Below are 19,551 nucleotides of genomic sequence, written 5' to 3' on the forward strand. Positions count from 1 at the left end.
GTCCATGACAATAACTACGGAGAATAGAAGAATTAGGTGGTCTCGTTCCTACGCTCAGTTTGGTTCGGAGATGAAGGCTACGCCCGCTGATAGACTACGCCGACTCTGATGATTGTCCGTGAAGGAGGAGCCTTCATCGCTGACGCGCTACATCGACTCTGATAAAAACCCGTTTGTGTTTCCGCTAGAAAAACGATGTAATAGGCTTGTTAACCAAGAGTTGTAAAGTAATTATGTTGTAATCTTGTTTTTTCGCGATGTATGACTATGATAACAGCTGATATATGATAATGTGATGGCTCAATTTCTGAATCATCACATTATAATTCGAATCTGTAGATTTTTCCCCTTTGTGAAAAAATCTAGGTCGTTTCAATCCATAAAGCTAATCACTTTATGTCCTGCTGCTGCATCGACTAACCTATCAGCAACAGGCATAGGGTAACTAATCCATCGTGGTAGCTTTATTCAAATCTCTAAAGTCTATACAAACTCTTACTTTACCATTTTTCTTATACACAGGAACCATACTTGAAATCCATTCAGCATATCGACATTGCCGAATGAACTTTGCCTCATATAACCAAGTGATTTCTGTTTTTACATCGGCCATTACCTTAGGCTTAATTCTTCTTGGAGCCTGCTTAAAAGGTTTATACCTAGGTTTAATTGGTAGCCGATGCTCATCTTTCTTTCTATCAAGACCATGCATTTCATAATACTCCCAAACAAAACAATCTTTATATTTCTTTAACAAAAATATTAACTCTTGTTTGTACTCAGGATCTAATTTAGCACTCACATATGTTGGCCTAGGCTTACCACCTTCACCTATATTCACTGCTTCTAATTTATCGGCCGACATAAATCCTTTACCCATCTTACCTTCATCTCCATCGACTAAAGAATCCATCAATTAAAACTTTGAAAGCCAACTGTTTGTATCGGCTGTTGATCATCATCAAACACTTTGATGACACCTAAGCAACTATTCTATCAAAAATTTTGAATGATGCTTAGACTATCTCCAACAATCGTCACCCAAAATACAAGACCCATTTGTCCTTTGGGTAGCGCTACAGGTAAAAGGTTCCATACCTATTTCTAGTCTTCTCCAATAACAAGACCTAAAAGACAACACTCTCTGCAAATGGGTCTCGAGGAGAGAGGATACCCAAATTTGGATTATGCATCTCCTGATACTCAAAATAGGTCTTCTATATGGGTACTCTGTTGGAGGCTATAGGTATTGTGTTGGAGACCTATTTTAGGTTTGGGTTCCAAATGGGTCTCATGTTGGAGATAGGCTTAGTTTCATTCGGCAGAATAGTAGGCCAAAACCCCAATTATTATTTTTTGACCCAGGCCCGCCGTGTGCCCGTGTGGAAGCAACCTCGGGTCCCCTGGAATCAATCGATCACACGCGGCCCGCCCCATTCGGCCATTCCCAGCCTTCCAGAGCCCGCCGCCGCCGGCCGCTGCTCCGCCGACGCGGGGGATGCCACCGGCGGTAGGGCCCGCCTCGCCGCGCCAAAACCCTATCGGGGCCGAGCTCCCTGCCGCGGCGGCTTGCATGGCGAACCCAGGCCTAGGGCTTGGCCTCGCGCCACCGGGCCCCGAGCCCTCCGCCGGAGCGCCGCCGCCGTCTTCACGCCGCGCGCCGCGCTTGGCCAAGCGGCGCCACGCGCCCGCCTCCTCCCGCTCCCGCGCGCCGCAGGCCTCAGCCGGAACATGGAACCCATTTGGCGGCGGCGGCGGCGGCGGTCCGGATGGACAGACCGGAGGCTTTGTGTTTGGTTCTGCTTCGGCAGTGAGCCAGCAGCCTTCGGAGCCAGCAGTGGGGGTAGCTCCACCCACTGAGGCGCCCTTCGTGTTTGGGAGCGTAAGGGAGAGCCTGCCTCGGTTTGACGAGGGATTGTTGGCTTCATCAAAGCTCCCTGATAAGATGGAGAAGCTGAACCTGCGCACATCGGGTGATGTTGGTGATGGTCTCGGTCAGGGGAGGGATCGAAAGGATGGAAGTTCGGCATTTGGTGTTGATATATCTGGTTTGTTTTCTAATAACAAGGAAGCTAATGTGGTTCAGGAGAAGCTTACACAGTTGAATTTAGGCCACAGAGAACCCTTGCAAAGTGAGAAGAGGGATAGTGCTAATGGTGTGCCACAAGCATTTGTGTTTGGAGGTAATGGAGCTGGGAGTTTTGGTGACTGTAAGAACACAGTTGGCCCTGGTGCACATTCAGATGCTCTTAGTTCAGTTCATGGCACTGATGCAAAAGCTGCGGCTGGGAAGTCGATGCAGTTCAATATAGGCAGTCAAGCACCTTCCAGGGGTGGGGGGATTGATCGTACTAATGGAGCACCAGAAGCTTTCACATTTCGAAGTACCGCAGTAAGTGATCATGTGGATAATATAAACAGTGTCGACTCTGGTGCCAATACCAGCTCGTCCACTGTTAGTAAAGGTGTGGGTGGTGCAGATTTGCTTCCGGAAAAGTTAACACAGTTGAGTATAGGAAGTGACATGCCCTTGCATGAGATGAAAAGTGGTTATCAACCCAAAGTGTTTACATTTGGAAGTGGAGGAGTCTCAGGTGCTGTTTTTGGGAAGGAAACCGGCAGCACATCAGATAGGAGCAGTGAATTTTTCTCTGCAAATAGCAATACATCTAGTTCAAGCAGTGATTTTTTGTCTACAGCAAATAGCAACGCTTCTAATTCAGCTAATGGCACTTACTGTTTGCCTCCAGAGAAGACACCAGATTTGAATGCAGGAGATGGAGTCATGTTGCAGAGCTTGGAAAGTGATAATTCTAATTGTCCACTGCAGACATTTTTATTTCAAAGAAATGAAACCCAAAGCTCTGTTTCACACTCTGCAAGCATAGCCATGGATGACGGTGGAAATTTTGTCAATGATGAAAATACTGACACCTGTAGTTCTCGTGGTACAGTGGAGTGTGCAGGTGCTCTCCCAGAGAAGATGACAAAGTTAAATATAGGATGCGGAGTTCCATATCATAGCAGGAAAGATGAAACTGCTACTGAACCACCAGAAGTATTTGTATTTGGACGTAATGTTTCTAGCTTTTCTTCTGCCCAGACTGCAAGTAAATCGAATGATCCCACTTCTTCTGAATTTTGTTTTGAAAGCAAAGCAGAGGCAACTTCAGGATATGGGGCTGTTCCCCAAAATAAAGTTCAGGAGTCATACCCATTTACAAATTTGAATAATTCATGTAGTTCCTCTACTTTTGAGAATGTAGTTCCTGCTTTCAGTTTTGGGGCAACGAATGCAGAAACAGAAACTGCTCCAGATGATCATTTTTCTGTCAAACAGGATTTGCCTGGGTATTCCAGAGAGACCTTATTTGGTTTAGACAGTATAAAATCTGCATACAAGGAGAAAAGGGAAGCACGTAAAGGCAAAATGAAAAATAAAAGGCCAACTAGTCTGAAGCAACATGCTCAGCTCCATCAGGATGTTTCTAAGGAAGCCTCTACCAATGGAGAAGCATCAGATTTAGCAGGTGACTATTCACCAATGGATTGTTCGCCGTATCCTGCAGAAGCTGAACATGTGCCAACAGAGGCATATGTGGCTTCTGATCAGCCTGTTCACATAGGCGATAGTGTTATCTCGAACTGGAACACCAGTTGTGCTGAAGATGATGTAGTTTCTGCAACCGAGCACTTGGTTCTTGATGCAGACCTGCCGATGTTTGGAGATGAAGGTAGAGGACCGAAACTTGATGCATCTGAGATCAATTTTGGTAGCAGCTTTTCTAGTTTTGAAGGAGATCGAAGTAATTCATCACAACATTCTTTCACTAATATTGGGCAAGACTGTAATGAGAATACCTACAGAACTCCCCATGATTTTGTTGAGGCTGCTGCTTTTCAATCAAGCTCATCAAATTTGAATGGGCTGAACTTTAGATTCGGTGTGTCAACCTATCCACAAATCTCTGCAGCAGCACAAAGACGTAACACAAGAAGGAAGTTAAGAACAAAGGGCAGTCTGGCATCGAAACCTTCAACTATCAACTCTTTTGAACAGCCAAAATCTTCACAAGATACTAAGGGCATGCAGTTTTTCTGTGAAACAAGTAAAAATCAAGACTCAGTGAAAGAGCAACCATCAAGAGATTCTTCTATTTCTGTGGCCTTGGAGACTTGTGAAACTTGGCGTACTAGGTTTGTGTGAACATGTTTAATGCTATCTTAATATCTCAATTTTCATGACCACATATCATTTTGTATTAACTCATGCGGTTATGCACAATTTCATATAACATAGCCTGTTGTTTCATTTGTTCCAGTGGAAATAATGCCTATGCAAATGGGCACTTTGCTACTGCAGAGGATTATTATACCCGCGGAATAAACTCTGTTATCCAGTATGGTGTTTCTGGACATTGTTCCCGTGCATTGATGCTGTGTTACAGCAACCGTGCAGCTACAAGAATGTCACTTGGGATGATGTCTGAAGCGCTTCAGGATTGTTTGACTGCTACATCAATTGACCCCACCTTTCTTAAAGCTAAAGTTAGAGCTGCCAAGTAAGACTTTTTTTTATCCTCAATTCAACCTTTTCTCCGTTGTGTAAAAAAAAACCCTTTTCTTCTATTTGTTAAATATGTATTGGTATTCTTTAAACATGTAAGGCCTTGTTTAGTTCACCCCAAAATTCAAAAAAATTTCAAGATTCTCTTCACTTCAAATCTTGTGGCACATGCATGGAACACTAAATATAGACGAAAACAAAAACTAATTACACAGTTTGTCTGTAATTTACGAGACGAATCTTTTGAGCCTAGTTAGTCTATAGTTGGACAATAATTATCAAATACAAATGAAAGTGCTACAGTGTCAAAATCCAAAAACTTTTCACAACTAAACAAGGCGTAAATATGGTGAGTTCAGTGACTGCAAACATAGTACGTCTAAGAACATTCTGTTATATTCCCACTGGTGGAATGTGCTGCTTTTATCTGTAACACGCCACGACAGCTTATCAATGTTTTCAACCATATGCTTAGTTGCGAAATCGTAGGTACATGTTTCAGCACCATTGTGCTTTGGTATTTCAGTTTGAATATAACCATGTTATGTTTGAAATGGACAAAACATGTATTCTACTGGGAATATGTTTACTTCACTTGTGTTATATTTGAGGACTTGGCAGAGATTATTAACTCTGCAGCTTCAGTTGCACATATTTTCTCTTTCTTTATTGTTTTATTGCATCCTTAAATGTCTATTAGGTTGATTTTTTTATCGTCATTAATTGCAGTTGCCAGCTTGCATTGGGCGATCTTGAAGATGCATCAAGGAGTTACATGTCCTGTTTGAACAGTAACACTGGGAGCTCTGACCCTAAAATATTCGCTGAGGCTTCTGATGGTTTGGAAAGAGTCAAGGTATCTTGTCTTCCTTTTGCTAGGGCTGACCTTAAATGCATCGGTTCACTATATCTAACTTTTACATTCCATATTTTGTACATATTTAAATTAATATTTCTATGTTCTAAAATTTATAAATTATAGTATGTATGTATCTGTTCCTGGATATAAACACATTACCTATTTATTTAGTTCCCAAGATTATTCACTATTTTGGAAAATATACTAATGCTCCACAGAACCACATGTGTAAGATTTTGCCTTCTTTGGTGTATAAGGACTGGTTAGCAGAACACTTGGTGCTATCTGAAGAAGATGGTCGAGATTAGCTCGGAACTATAATTTGGCACAATTGAGCATGGAAAACTCTGAATTAGGTTATGAAAAGAATGACTAAAAATTTAAACTGGTCTGCTCAATCGATGTGTACTCTGATGCAAGGAGACCTAGTTTATCTTCTTTAACACCTTCAGGTACTATTGTGATGTAGATTAATTATTCCTCAATTGGTTATTGACTATCTATTGATTCACAATATGACATTTTTAGTTGCCAAAGTGATGATATCCATTTGCATCTTATCATATTCAGAATGCAACTTTGATGGAAGTACTGACCTGTTTGGGTGAAATACATGTATTGATTTGATTCTTTCATGGCACTTTATATACCCCTCGACATAGAAAGGATCAGTTCTCAGTTGACCAACCTTTTACATCATAATAATTGATGGCAACACACACTTTTTGCATCATTAGTTCTTGTGTTATCTTTCTTGTTTGCACATCTCTCTTGTAAGAAGCTCAGTTTCTGTTTCCTCATGCCAAGACTAATATGATAAGTTTAAATCAGGAAATGTAGGTATACTGATGGTTCTGTAACCTCAAGTTATTTGAATATAACTATCTTTATACTTGTAAAAAATTTGACCTGCGGGGGAAAGACCGCCCCCACGGGCACTTAAGAAGAAGCTTCTCGTGCTTAGGACGAGAAGCACCCCGATGGCTGGCTGCTCTTGACATGCCTCTGAGTGCTCAGGAAGTATGCCTGTGGCCATGTGCATCACGCTGAAAGCGACTCAGGAGGTTACTCGTATTGAGCAACTCCAACAGTTTGCTAAAAGTACTTGGCATCTTAGGATTTTTGCCAAAACCAAAAAAACAGACTCCAACAAGTTGGCAAAACTACTTGGCAATTTTGTGAGCTTGGCAAAATTCCCCCTTCACTTGGAAAATATGCGAAGTCCTCCATCGCTTGGCATCACGTGTATCCCAATTTGCCAACTAGTTTTGCCAACTTGTTGGAGGCTCAATTTTGTGATTTTGGCAAAAATCTTAGGATGTCAAGTTCTTTTGCCAAGCCCAAATAGCAAACTGTTGGAGAAGGTCTCTTTTTTCACTTGGCATTTGGTTTTGAGACTTGGCAAAACTATAGATTTGCCAAGTGAGTTTTAGCAAACTGTTGGAGTTGCTCTGACCACAACTGATGAGGGGTGTTTTTTAACCCATGCATGTTTAAATTGACTCCCACAAAGATCCAGGCTAACCTGTCAGGTAGCAGGCTTGTTCACTATCTTTGTACCTGTAGTTGCCTTGTATGGGCATACTAGAAAGGGCAGCTATTACTCTGTAACAGGCTCGACAATACTCATTGCAGTTGGAAAAATTAAATATTTTGCATTACGCTTTAGCAACGAAGTTCACTCCACAATCCACAAAATCCAAGAATACCATTCTACAGACTAAGGCATATGTTATCATGTAGCCTTGAATTCTCAATAGTGTCTAACAAAATCATTTGGGTTTTGTTATTATTCATTTGTTTTAAGATGCTGTGTGCTGACTTAGAGGCATGATTGATATTGAATTCTTCAGTGTAATCAAATTATCTTTGTATGCATGGTTGCATTCATGACCCTGGATTTGTTGTAAATTATTGGTAAACATGATGCAAATACTTGTTTGTGTGATCAAGTTAGTGCAGTGGCACTTTGATTTCCCATTATACTTTGCATTCGCTTTGACCTGGATGTTTTTAGAAACATCCTAATTGGATTCCTCATAATTTCTATGCATTTTATTTTCAAACTAGAAACTTTTGCTGTGATCTATGGGCTCAGCAAAGCTGCCCATTTTTTCCCACTAGACAACTTATGGAGTTATCCTGTACCTTTCCTAGATTTATTTCTCTTGGTTTGGAGGTATGTATATCTAGTATAAACCAATATTTAGGTGCAATCAAGCGGATTGGTTTATTCAGGCACGGAATGCACACAGATTCTTCTTTAAAAGTATCTTTCAAGTTCCACATTTCAAATTTAGTTTGTGCTAGCATTATTTGAATTTTCTTTCTTTTTTTTCTTGAACACGCAGGAGAGCTGCGTATCATTATAGGGATAGGAACCCATACAAGGCACAACCAATCACACCACTATGTCCAAAATAAACAGACTAGCCGTTGACATACAAAGAAGGCGACCTCGACCAAAAATTAACTCTCATTCAGCCCTTGGGCAAGGAGGTTATTGATACCTCGTGCCCCTGCCAAGGTCCAATAGAGAAGTTCCTCACCAGCGAGCGACAGAGCTCTAGCTAGGTTTTGGAGATTCGACATCAAACACACTGATTACGAATATTCCACAAAGTCCATGCTCCTAAAATAATGATGGAGTTGAGGTCCTTTCTTAAGGGAGCAGCCACTGCATTTTGCTAGAAATTATGATTCACATACATGGGCTAACCCTAGAAGGGTAGCTGTATAGCCTGTCATACATGGGTCTCATGGGCCTAATACACAAATACTCCAACACCCCCCGCATTCTGAACCACTGGAGCAGCGGAGTTACAGACTGGACACAAAAAGAAGCACACACACAAGCCCCCCCACAGACGCAACTAGCCATCGATGATGTTGAGGCTGGAGCGAAACTCGGCGAAGGTCGAGGACGGGAGGCCCTTGGTGAAGATGTCGGCAAACTGGGAGGTGGTCGGGACGTGGAGGACCTGAACATTGCCGATGGCGACTCGATCACGGACAAAGTGTAGATCGATCTCCACATGTTTGGTCCGCTGGTGCTGCACAGGGTTGGTGGAGAGGTACACCACACTGACGTTGTCGCAGTAGACCAGCGTGCTTCGGTGTGGAGCTTGGCAAGGAGATGTCGGAGCCAGGAGGCCTCAACCACGTCGTTAGCGACAACACGGTACTCCGCCTCAGCACTGGAGCGGGAGACCACCGGCTGGCACTTGGACGACCACGGCACCAGGTTTCCGCCCAAAAAGAGCATAGTCGGAGGTGGAGCGTCGAGTGTCTAGACACCCGGCCCAGTCGGCTCAGTGTAGACGACAAGCTCGGTGGAGAAAGACCAGTGGAGGAGCAGGCCGTAGTTGACAGTGCCGTGGAGGTAGCGGAGGAGGCGCTTGAGAGCAGTGAGGTGGGGCTCTCGGGGATCATGCATGTGGAGACATATCTGCGGAACTGCATAGGTGATGTTTGGCCTGGTGCAAGTGAGGTACTGAAGTGCACCGGCAAGACTCTGGTATGCAGTGGGGTCTGTCACTGGGTGCCCTCGGCCTCTAATAGCTTACCCTTTGTGTCAACCGGAGTGGAGCAGGGCTTGCAGGTAGTCATCCCAGCGCGCTCTAGGATATCAAGAGTGTACTGCCGCTGGTGAAGAAGTAGCCCAGTGGGACGAGGCTCAACAGTGATCCCAAGGAAGTGGTGGAGCACACCAAGATCCTTCATAGCAAACTCCTGCTGAAGAGAGGTGATGATGCGATAGAGTAGTGATTGACTGGAGGCGGTGAGGACAATATCATCAACATAGAGTAGCAGGTAGGCAGTCTCAGCTCTGTGGAGATAGATAAACAGTGACGTGTCTGACTTGGCCTCCACAAATCCCAGTGTCAACAGGAAAGCAACAAACTGAGAGTACCACGCCCGAGGGGCCTGCTTGAGGCCGTAGAGAGACTTGTTGAGCCGACAGACCATGTCAGGACAAGAAGAGTTAACAAACCCCGCCGGCTGGCTGTAGTAGACTGTCTCAGTGAGTACCGTGCAGAAAAGCATTCTTGACGTCCAGCTGATGTACGGGCCATGAGCGAGTGAGAGCCAGTGAGAGCACCGTGCGGACGGTGGCTGGCTTCACCACTGGGTTGAATGTCTCATTATAGTTGACTCCAAGGCATCGAGTGAAACCCCGGAGAACCCAGCGAGCCTTGTACCTATCAAGGGTACCATCAGCCCGCCGCTTGTGTCCAGATCCACTTGTCGGTGACGATGTTGGAGCCAGGCGGATGGGGCACCAGATCCCATGTCCGGTTGGCGAGGAGCGCTGCGTACTCCTCTTCCATCGGGCGGCGCCAGTGAGGGTCTGACAAGGCATCGCGAATGGAAGAGGGTATAGGAGAGACCCGTGAGTTGCCGGGCGTCGCCGCAGGAGCCTAGGGCTGTAGGGTACCAGGCGCGTGTCGCGTCACCATAGGGTGAACATGACGCGGGTGTCGGTGAAGGAGCGGTGGGTGGTACACCGGTGGCACGACACGGGCAGCTGGGGGCCACGACAGTGGTGTTGGTGTCGCCGACGGAGAAGAGGCCTTCGGTGGTGACTGAAGCAGCGAGTAGGAAGCGATGCCTGAAGTAGAAGGGTGCGCATGGTGTCGTTCGTGGTGCGAGTCATGCGCTCAGCCTTGCCATTCTGGGAGGAAGTATACGGGCAAGACATGCGCGACTGGACACCGTGAGAGAGGAAGAAAGCATGGGAGGTGGTGTTATTGAACTCACAACCATTGTCACACTGGACGGCCTTGATGGTGAGGCCGAACTGAGTAGACACTCAGGCGAAAAAGTGGAGAAGTGTGGGGAACGCATCAGGCTTCGCACACAAGGGAAACGTCCACGAATAATGAGAGAAATCATCAACCACCACAAGATAGTATTTATAGCCAGAAATGCTGATGACAGGAGATGTCCATAGATCGTAGTGTACAAGATCAAAAACATGGGTAGCATGTGAAGAAGTATGAAAAGGAAGAACATGACGGCCCAGTTGGCACACATGACACAAGTGCTCATTGTGAGCCCAAGTACAACAAAACTATGACTAAGTTGCATCAGAGCATCACGTCTTGGATGGCCGAGGCGACGGTGCCAAGTGGTGGAGGAAGGAGTGGTGGCGAAAATAGCTGACAAAATGGATGGCGAAGAAGGCGAAGTAGACGCCGGAAACCGAAGGGTGTAAAGGGGCCTTGTCCTGTCACATCGTTAAAGAGGACGCCGAGAAGCCAAATCCTTAACAGTAAGACCAGAAGAGTCAAATTCAATAGAACAGGAATTGTCAGCTGTGGATCGACGAATACAAATAAGGTTGTGAACCATAGAAGGTGCAACAAGAACATCAAGAAGATGAAGAGAACCATAAGCGCCAGCGGCACCCATGGACGTGATAGGAAGACATGAACCATTTGCGACCATGATGGACGAAAGGTGAGAGGAAGGAGGGTGAACGGAGGAGAGTATACCAGGGTCAGGAGTAGTGTGGTAAGTGGCACTCGAGTCGGCGATCTAGTTTGGACCGACAGGCCGTGTCAGGGCCATAGTTCTGAAGGAGGCGTCGAGAGGTGTAACCCACGGAAACCCTGGAGGAGCACCAACAAGCATGGCCGCCGGCGGGTGAGGCACACCGCCGAGAGCCTAGAAAGGCCACATAGAGATGCGCCCCGACCACGGGTTGTGGAAAGAGGGCTAGGGTGCACCCCGTGGAGGCGCCGGCGCCGGATTGCTCCCACGGCCAGGACCCGCACCACGTCCCCTCTGCGGCGACGACGGTCGCCACGACCCCCCACCGCCTCTCGGCCCAGGGAGAGGAGGACCAAGAAGAGACGACGGCGGCGGAGCTGACGGATGTAGCGGAGGAGTAGCGGCAAGGGCAGTCTTCGGCGCGGAGAGAGACCCCAGCGTGGAGGTGGACCCTGGCTGAATGCCCTGAGTGAGCTCCTCCATGACAAGGTCGTCACGGACTTGCAGGAAGGTGGGGAAGGGCCACTGCGGGTGGTCCATGTCCGGGGGTGGGCTCACTGAGTCCACGGACGACGTTGAGGACCAGGATGCGGTCCTCCACGGGCAAGCCAAGGTTGCCGAGGGTGTCCGCCATGCCCTTCATATGGCGGCAGAACTGGCCAACGGAGAGGTCGCCCTGGACGAAGGTACGGAAGCTCGCATCGAGACACAGAGCCCAGGCTTCGGCATTGCCTAGAAACTGGGTCCTCGACCGAGGCGTCGATGAGGACATGGTCGTCGAGGGCATAGCGGCGGAGAGTGAGGAGGACTGGGTCCTGCCAACAGGCGTAGGAGGGCGACTCAGGCTCGAGGACGACCGAGACGAGGAGCTGGATGTTCTGGACACCCCCGACCTGGTAGTGGAGCTGCGCCACGAGTGGATCGGTCAGATCGTGCCAGATGACCGCGGTGTGGGACACGCGGTGACCCGTCGAGGGAGAGGAAGTGGCCCCGACGTCATGTGAGGCAGGGAGGACGAGGAGTTGCTCCGCCTCGGCGATCTGGCGAGCCAGTGTATCGGCCGCATCGCGCTCGCGCTCCCAAGCGGGGGCGGTCGCACGCGCACGGGCCTGGCCTTCCACGGCAGCAGCCCGGGCAGCGACGAGGGTGGTGGCGAGGGCGGAGTCGGGACCCGCTGCGTGAAGGTGGGAAGTGGGCGGCAGAGGAGGCGGGGCGGGGAAGAGAGTGGCACCCGTGCCTGCGCCAGGTACGCGTGGCATGGCGTCGGCCTGCGGCATGGCTAGGGCTGCAGCCGCGGCGGCGTCCGCATCGCCGGCACTCGCGTTGGCCGCGCCTGGGTCGCCAGCGGCCGCGGCGCCCGTGCCCGCAGCGGCACCCGCGCTGGCCGCAGCGCCCGCGTCCGCTCCCACGCCCGCCGCCAGGAGGAGAGAAGCGGCGCTGGGCGCGCCCGAGGCGGCAGCGGGAGGAGGTGGACGGGCAAGCTGCGCCCACGTGTAGTTGGGAAGGGGGGGGGGGGGGAGCAGTGGAAGTAGGTGGGAGAGGGAGGAGGAGGGCCAGCCATGGCTGCAGCGGCGGCGGCGGGCTGGCCGCCGGTGGCTGCCGGCTGGGGAGGAGGGGAGGGAGAAAGAGAAACCCTAGCTTGATACCATGCTAGAAATTATGATTCACATACATGGGCTAACCCTAGAAGGGTAGCTGTATAGGCTGTCATACATGGGCCTCATGGGCCTAATACACACATACTCCAACACATTTGAACTTCTGTCCCAACTATCATCAAAGGAGGTGTCATCAGACTGGGGGGGTAAGCACTTGTAAGCCCACTCTTCGCAGGAGGAAGAACCAGAATTTACGAGCAAAGGCGCAGGTTGATACCAGGTGATTGATGTATTCTTCGTCTTGATCGCAAAGTGGGCAACAGCCTGGGTGTGGGAGGTCTCTTCTTGCAAGATGGTCGGCTGTCCAGCATCTATCTCGAACAACTAACCATATGAAAAACCGACATTTACCTGGGGCCCAAGATTTCCAAATCTGCTCGTAGGGATTGCAAACCACCATTCCTCGAAATAGATTTTCATAAGCAGATTTTGCTGAATAGTGCCCATCACTTGAGAATCTCCACACATGTGAGTCTTCTACTTCTGGCTGCAGCACAACCTCAGAGATGAGGTCCCAAAGCGCTAGATAATCTGAAAGGAAAGCAGCCGACATGGCACCCTGTATGTCTCGAACCCATGAATGATCTTAAGAACCTCTGACACAGTTCTCATCTTTTTTTTTTCTGCTGGGAACCAAAGCCAAGACATGAGGAGCCAGATTCGCAATACTTTGGCCATAAATCCATCTGTCTGTCCAGAACAAAATCATTGCACCATTGCCCACTACCGAGATGACAGCAACAGAGAAGAGAGTTTTTTTTTAAATTTATTTATTTATAGTAATGGCAGGAGCTCTGCCTTTCAATTATGAAGAATAGAATTGGCCTAGTTTATAAGGGAAACCAGGCCTAAAAAAGCTTGGACACAATTGTGGACCGGGATGTGAAACATATGCCAAGGACGGTTAGGATCTTTTTTTTTCTGACCATAGCCATCTCATCCCAAGAGCCCTACTAAGATTTCGGAGATTAGAAATTTCCAGACCACCAAGCTCTTTGGGGAGGCAAACTTTAGGCCACGCCACCAGACAGTGACCACCTTTGGCCGCTTTTCTTCCTCTCCATAAAAAAACCCCTTCTTATTTTATCAATACACTTGATGATCCAGTGAGGAAGATCATGGCCATAGCTAAGTTGATCAACATAGAAGTGAGATGCATTATTTGAATTTTCACCGACATTTTATTCCTAAAAGGGTGGTACAGATGCAAAGTTTTCCATGGAGCATGGGCCCAAATTAGAATTGTTTCCTGATTTTGTTCCACTGGCTTCCATGATTGCACCTAGCTATTAGTTTGTGCTTTAACACTTCATATAATCTATTCTTGGTTATATTTAGATATGTGTTCTGTTTCATTATTATTATTTCCTTAGTCTCTCTATTCCATTTAAGGTCGATTTTTCTTCACAAATATAATTCTACCACTCATGTGCTTTTATTACTTCTGCAGAGAGTGACCGATTGGGTATCCCAGTGCAAGGAACTTCTTGAGAAAAGAACATCTCCTGAAGCAACAAAAGCCTTAGAATTGATCTCCAATGCATTGCACATATGTCCACATTCAGACAGCCTCAAGGAGATGAAAGCAGATGCATTGCTGATGGTTTGTATTTCTTTCTCTTTTGGCTCATTCCATGAATTATTAAGAGCGCCTATACTTCAATGAATTACAAGAGTGTCTATACTAACAAATGTTAGGCAATGTCTTTTTTTGTCATATAGTTATTTCTTGCTACTAATGTCATCGCTGCACTGTACAGCTACGAAGATTTGAAGAAGTGATTCAACTATGTCAGGAGTCTGTAAATCCGACTGAAAGAAATTCAGTTTTATTCAAAGACAACGGAGAACCAAAGAATTCCAGAGTCTCTGAACAGACACAGTTCTCTGGAAGGTATTGGCGGCCCTACCTCATTTGCAAGTCTTATTTTCTTTCAGGCAAGCTTGATGAGGCTCTTGAATTGTTAAAGAAACATGAGCAAGTCACACCTGTCAAAGAAAGGTAAATTTGTCATGTTTTTCGAATTTCCTTTGTTTTGGTAGTTAATGCTGGTCTAGTCAATTGTGATGTATGACTTCTGAATGGTGCACCTCACAGTGAAGTGAGCACATATCAAGAAAAATTCTCATCATTATCAGCGACTGTAAGAGAACTACTTTCCCTTAAGGTATGCTTTAAATCTCTCTTGTACATCTTTGGTCCTCTTACTGAGTAGCAGTGACAAAAATTTGGTGATGTGTTTTTATCATATCTAATACCCCATTTTATGTAATTATATGCTTCTATTTGCTCTCCTTTTGATGTCCATGTGTATTCCAACATTTATCTTCTCATGGAGATTAAGCATGTGGTAGATCTAAAAATACCCTAGCATATGGCATCTCTTTGTGGGACATGTTGCATAAGTTTCTAGTGATGATATGAGCCAGTGATGAGCGTGTTTGTGTACTCTTTTTAATGTGATGATGTGCAGCTCTCCCACAAATTCAAGGAAAGAAATAATTACCAAATGTTCTCTTTAAATGTACTATAATGTCCCAAGTTACCTTGACTGTTTAGTTTGGCTCTGAAAATTGGAACATGCTGAGCTTTCATGCTGCTCTTCTTCTTTTGAGCATAGGATGTACTGGTGCTGCACTCTGCTTAATAAAAACAGAAAAATTGATATAGCTAAATATCCATCTGTTCTTAATGTTTAGTACAAAGTCACAGAATAAGCCTGAAATTAGATGACCTTGAAAATTGAGATTTGCCACTCCATCTAGTTGCATTCAGGATTTACACCTCCTTTTTCGCTGACATGTGGCCAGCAAATCCATGATGCATGGTTTTAGCAAACCCTAATGGTTTAATCTTCGCAGCATCAAAATATCAATTCCCCTTTTGATTTTTATTTATACGGATGACAGAACTAGCATCACTTATCTGTTGTTACCTTCTAACCATTAGGCTGCTGGAAATGAATCATTTCAAGCTGGTAGATATTCAGATGCTGTCAAACAGTATTCAGCAGCTTTGGCATGCAATAGTGAATCACGCCCATTTTCAGCTGTCTGTTTTTGCAATCGCGCAGCTGCGTATCAAGCACTCGGTCAAGTTACTGATGCAATAGCAGATTGTTCACTTGCCATGGTTCTTGATACAAATTATCCCAAGGTATACTGCTGCTGCTCTTTATTTTATATAATAAGCATTTCATTTTGAAATGATCCATTTCCCAACGCTGAGAGACATGCAAACTGTTTTAACTTTTAAGCTCTACATGGTTATTTTCAGACCTTATGTGATGTACCTATTTCAGGCAATTTCAAGACGAGCCACCTTATACGAGATGATAAGGGATTATGACCAAGCTGCTAATGATGTAAGGAAGCTAATCTCTCTTCTTGAAAAGAAAGTCAATGTGTCTGGAGTGTCACCAAAAGCTTTCAACAAGCACAAAGATCTCAAGCAAGCACATGCGAGGCTTTCATCCATAGAGGATGAAGCAAAAAACGATATCCCCCTGAATTTGTATTTAATCTTGTAAGTTTTCCAAATTGGTTTTACCTTTTTGTTCCTTCAGTATGATTATCTTGCCCCAGTTTGTGCCTGGTTAACCAGAATGTTTGTATTCCTTGAAAGCAGTTACTGCTTATCCCTGCATTTAATTTTGACCTTTCGTTATAAATTTTACTGACCCAGACAATAAAAATAGCATTGCTTATTATATGGATACTAGTGCAAAATGCACTTTACTTAGTAGCTCTTTAAGGAACTACACTCTTCCATATGTGTGTTGCAATAACATTGGTTTCACAATAAATGTAATGAAACTGGCAGAAAAATATTAGGTGATTTAAACCCTAAACCCTAAACCCTATACTCAAGGTTATGAATGCTCGGGCCACCATACTGCAATGGACATTGGACTTTCTTCCAAGAAACCAGACAATTACCACTGCCTGACCTTTCCACAGAAACCCTCTTGGCCTCTTGTGAATTGCTTTAATCACCCATTTTGGCAAGTCTAAAGCAATTGTGTGAGTGGTGCTAGCATAATAGTTTTCTACTAATAAAGTTGCTTAGTGATGGGGAAACATTATTAATTGTATTTTTTTTGGAGACGCAGTGGTAATTGCACTAGATGCTTAGAACTTCATTTAGTATCTCAGAAATGTTTGAGAGAATTATTGTATTGTGAGATAGTCAGGTCATAATATAGTAAAAAATATTATTTCAATCTATATTCCACTCTTAACTTCTGATGAATTATCCTGACATGAGGCAGATTCTATTTTTCTGGTATTATGTGGAGATAAACTTAATTACTTATTATCCTTTTCTGTATCAGGGGAGTGGAGCCATCATGCTCTTCAGAAGATATTAAGAAGGCATACCGGAAAGCTGCATTGAGACATCACCCAGACAAGGTCCTTACTGCTTTTGATAATTATTATTTATTGATTCTATACATTAAACCTTGCTTTTAACAATGGTTTGACCAGCAGGCTGCTCAATTATTGGTAAGGAACGAGAATGCTGAAGATGGATTTTGGAGGGATATTGTCAAGGAAGTCTACGCAGATGCGGATCATCTGTTCAAAACAATCGGGGAGGCATATAATGTTCTTTCTGACCCGGGCAAGGTAATGATAACTGACTACCAGTAAGATTTGCATAGTCTTGAATTAATTATATACACGGTTGGAGAATATTGAGAGTTTGGGAAAATAACTTAAGTCCATTTTATCAAGTCACAATTGTTGTGTAAACATCTGCTGTAAATAATAAGAGTAAAGGATAAATCAGTCGACCCTTGCGGGATCTCTGATTGCTACTGGGCACATAGACTAGCGATAGCAAAAGAAGTGTAGAATACATAGCAGGAGGAACGGTTCATTTGATTTTAAGGACTCCATGACCTTAATTACCACAAATTGTGCTTTACAGCTCCACTATCACTAGGTTTTCCTGTCTACAAAAGATTTATCATCCATGGTTATTTGAGACTTTACCTTTGTTACTTATCATGTATTGATGACAATTATTTCAAACTTATTATAGTCTCAATATGAGTCTTAATACTGTTTGCTTTGTTTTCACTGCTTCCAAGATAAATGAATTTTGTTTTGAACTCTGTCCTGTTTGGATTTTGCAGCGTGAAGAGTACAACTTTGAAGAGGATCTAAGAAATGCTAGGAGGAGAGTATCTAGTTCAAGGAGCATGCATAGGTCACCTGAACAGAACTACAGCAACAGAGGCTTTAATCCACGGCAGTGGCAGTCAAGCAGAGCATCACGTTCACGTTGGTACAGCAATTCAGACGATTATTACTGGTAAAGAAGCCACTGCATATGGATTGGTCATGTGGTGAGAAGCAACTTTTGCATCTGTTGCATGTGGAGCACCAGATGAGAGGAACCTGCCTTCCTGGGGTTTTTAGGTGCTGGTGCATCACAGTCGCAGCTTTCCTGTCTGTTTGCTGTGTTCCTTTTCCAGAGGATGGAAATATTAGGATTGGTCAACTGGGGATCTGGGATGATTGCTTGACACTGGTAGTGTTGTGACTTGGCTAGCACAGCAAATATGCGGGATTTGGAAGTGTGTACATCAAATTATCTTTTGTTGGTCTGGTGATTTCTGAACACTGACTGCTTGGGAGTGGCCGGATGGTATCGGCTCTGAAGTCTGGACACTGAGAACAACATCGAAGGTTAGAAACATGGATAATGATGTCGGTTTCTCCAATATCTACAGGCACTCTTTTGCTGAATGCATGGCTACTGTTTGGCATGGGCAGTTTACAGCAGATCAGCTGAAAGAAAAGAGACTTGCTCTTCTGTTTGGCGCGTGCAGTTTTGTTCTGTGGTTTCCTTTTTATCCAAATGATGTAGGGCTGGAAACAGAGTGGGTACATATTGTAACTGGCTAACTGCTCAATGTTGAAATCTCGAATTATTTATTTATTCTTTGTTACTGTTAGCCCAATGTTGGGAATATTTCAAGGAGATCAAGGTTCCTTCGTATAAAAAAGAGGCTCGGGTTGTGGTGACATAGGCCTAGTGCAGGTTCTGTCATGTTGCTTATGATGAAATACTAGGTAGTATATCTGAGCGTTGCTACGGGATAACTAAATTTTTGTACTAAAAACATATAGATCATACGAGAAGATAGTAGTACTGTAAAATTAAATACCGACGTTAAGATGACATTTAATAAAAAACAAAGTTCATAAAATTAACAGTCACATAGATTGTAGCATCGCTAGTTCATCAACTCTATCGTATAGACCTTTTTATTCGTTGTAACAGAAACAAATAATGCCTCGATAATTTGAGCAACAGTAACTAGTCGGGAAACCACTCCCACAAAAGAGATCACAAGTAACTCATGACCACACAAGTCTAGATAAATGCCCATGCATTGCAATAAAAAAATACCATGATAACGTATGTATGAATCCAATTAAAATTGTTTCCCTATCCATGGATTCTCTTCTGAACCAACAAAACGACTACTTGACCATAAGAGAAGCACCAGCAACAAGTTCAGCTTACACCTAAACATTGCTTAATATAGGCCAAAGGGCATCACATGAAAAAGGCAAGGGAGATAGAACATTCAAGTCAAAAGCAACATTGATCAAAAAGCACGATAATTTACATGACCAGGTCGACCACATAAAAAAAAGTAACAACAAACAACCTAGCACCCAACATAAATGGGTCTCTGTCGCCGGAACCAGAGCGGCTGAGCAGCAAATCATAGCTCCACAGCACAAAAAAAGGGCTCTGGCTCCTCTGTTCGTGGTGTAGAAACGCTCCTCTCGCATTGTTTGGTGGGCATATGCTGCCAGAGCTGCCGTGGAACAGGAGCCAGCGCGTGGCCAAACACGCCCTTAGGAAGATCACCTTGCCACTGTTTTCCATATGCAGTCACAGAGGGGCTTACTAAAATATCATCAGCTAGGATCAAATTTAGATGTGC

The 19,551-nt window shown here is 44.9% G+C and overlaps 1 protein-coding gene across 1 annotated transcript; it reads left to right on the plus strand.

The window, feature by feature from the left end:
• On the plus strand, nucleotides 1,363-18,616 carry LOC110430164. Its single transcript, XM_021447278.1, has 11 exons — nucleotides 1,363-4,197; nucleotides 4,323-4,562; nucleotides 5,297-5,423; nucleotides 14,031-14,183; nucleotides 14,341-14,582; nucleotides 14,679-14,748; nucleotides 15,531-15,737; nucleotides 15,883-16,106; nucleotides 16,915-16,993; nucleotides 17,072-17,209; nucleotides 17,722-18,616. The coding sequence occupies exons 1-11, from the start codon at nucleotides 1,499-1,501 to the stop codon at nucleotides 17,902-17,904; spliced, it is 4,362 nt and encodes a 1,453-aa protein (XP_021302953.1). The 5' UTR covers nucleotides 1,363-1,498; the 3' UTR covers nucleotides 17,905-18,616.

This window comes from Sorghum bicolor, chromosome 9 (genome assembly GCF_000003195.3).
Source record: "Sorghum bicolor cultivar BTx623 chromosome 9, Sorghum_bicolor_NCBIv3, whole genome shotgun sequence".
Classification (NCBI taxonomy): domain Eukaryota; kingdom Viridiplantae; phylum Streptophyta; class Magnoliopsida; order Poales; family Poaceae; genus Sorghum; species Sorghum bicolor.

What these genes read in the sequence shown, in the direction of transcription:
- LOC110430164 (XM_021447278.1), top strand. Translation starts at nt 1,499, where the DNA reads ATGCCACCGGCGGTAGGGCCCGCCTCGCCGCGCCAAAACCCTATCGGG. An exon ending in AAGCAGATGCATTGCTGATG is followed by an intron (nt 14,184 to 14,340) that starts GTTTGTATTTCT and finishes TGCACTGTACAG; the next exon opens with CTACGAAGATTTGAAGAAGT. An exon ending in GAGAACTACTTTCCCTTAAG is followed by an intron (nt 14,749 to 15,530) that starts GTATGCTTTAAA and finishes TCTAACCATTAG; the next exon opens with GCTGCTGGAAATGAATCATT.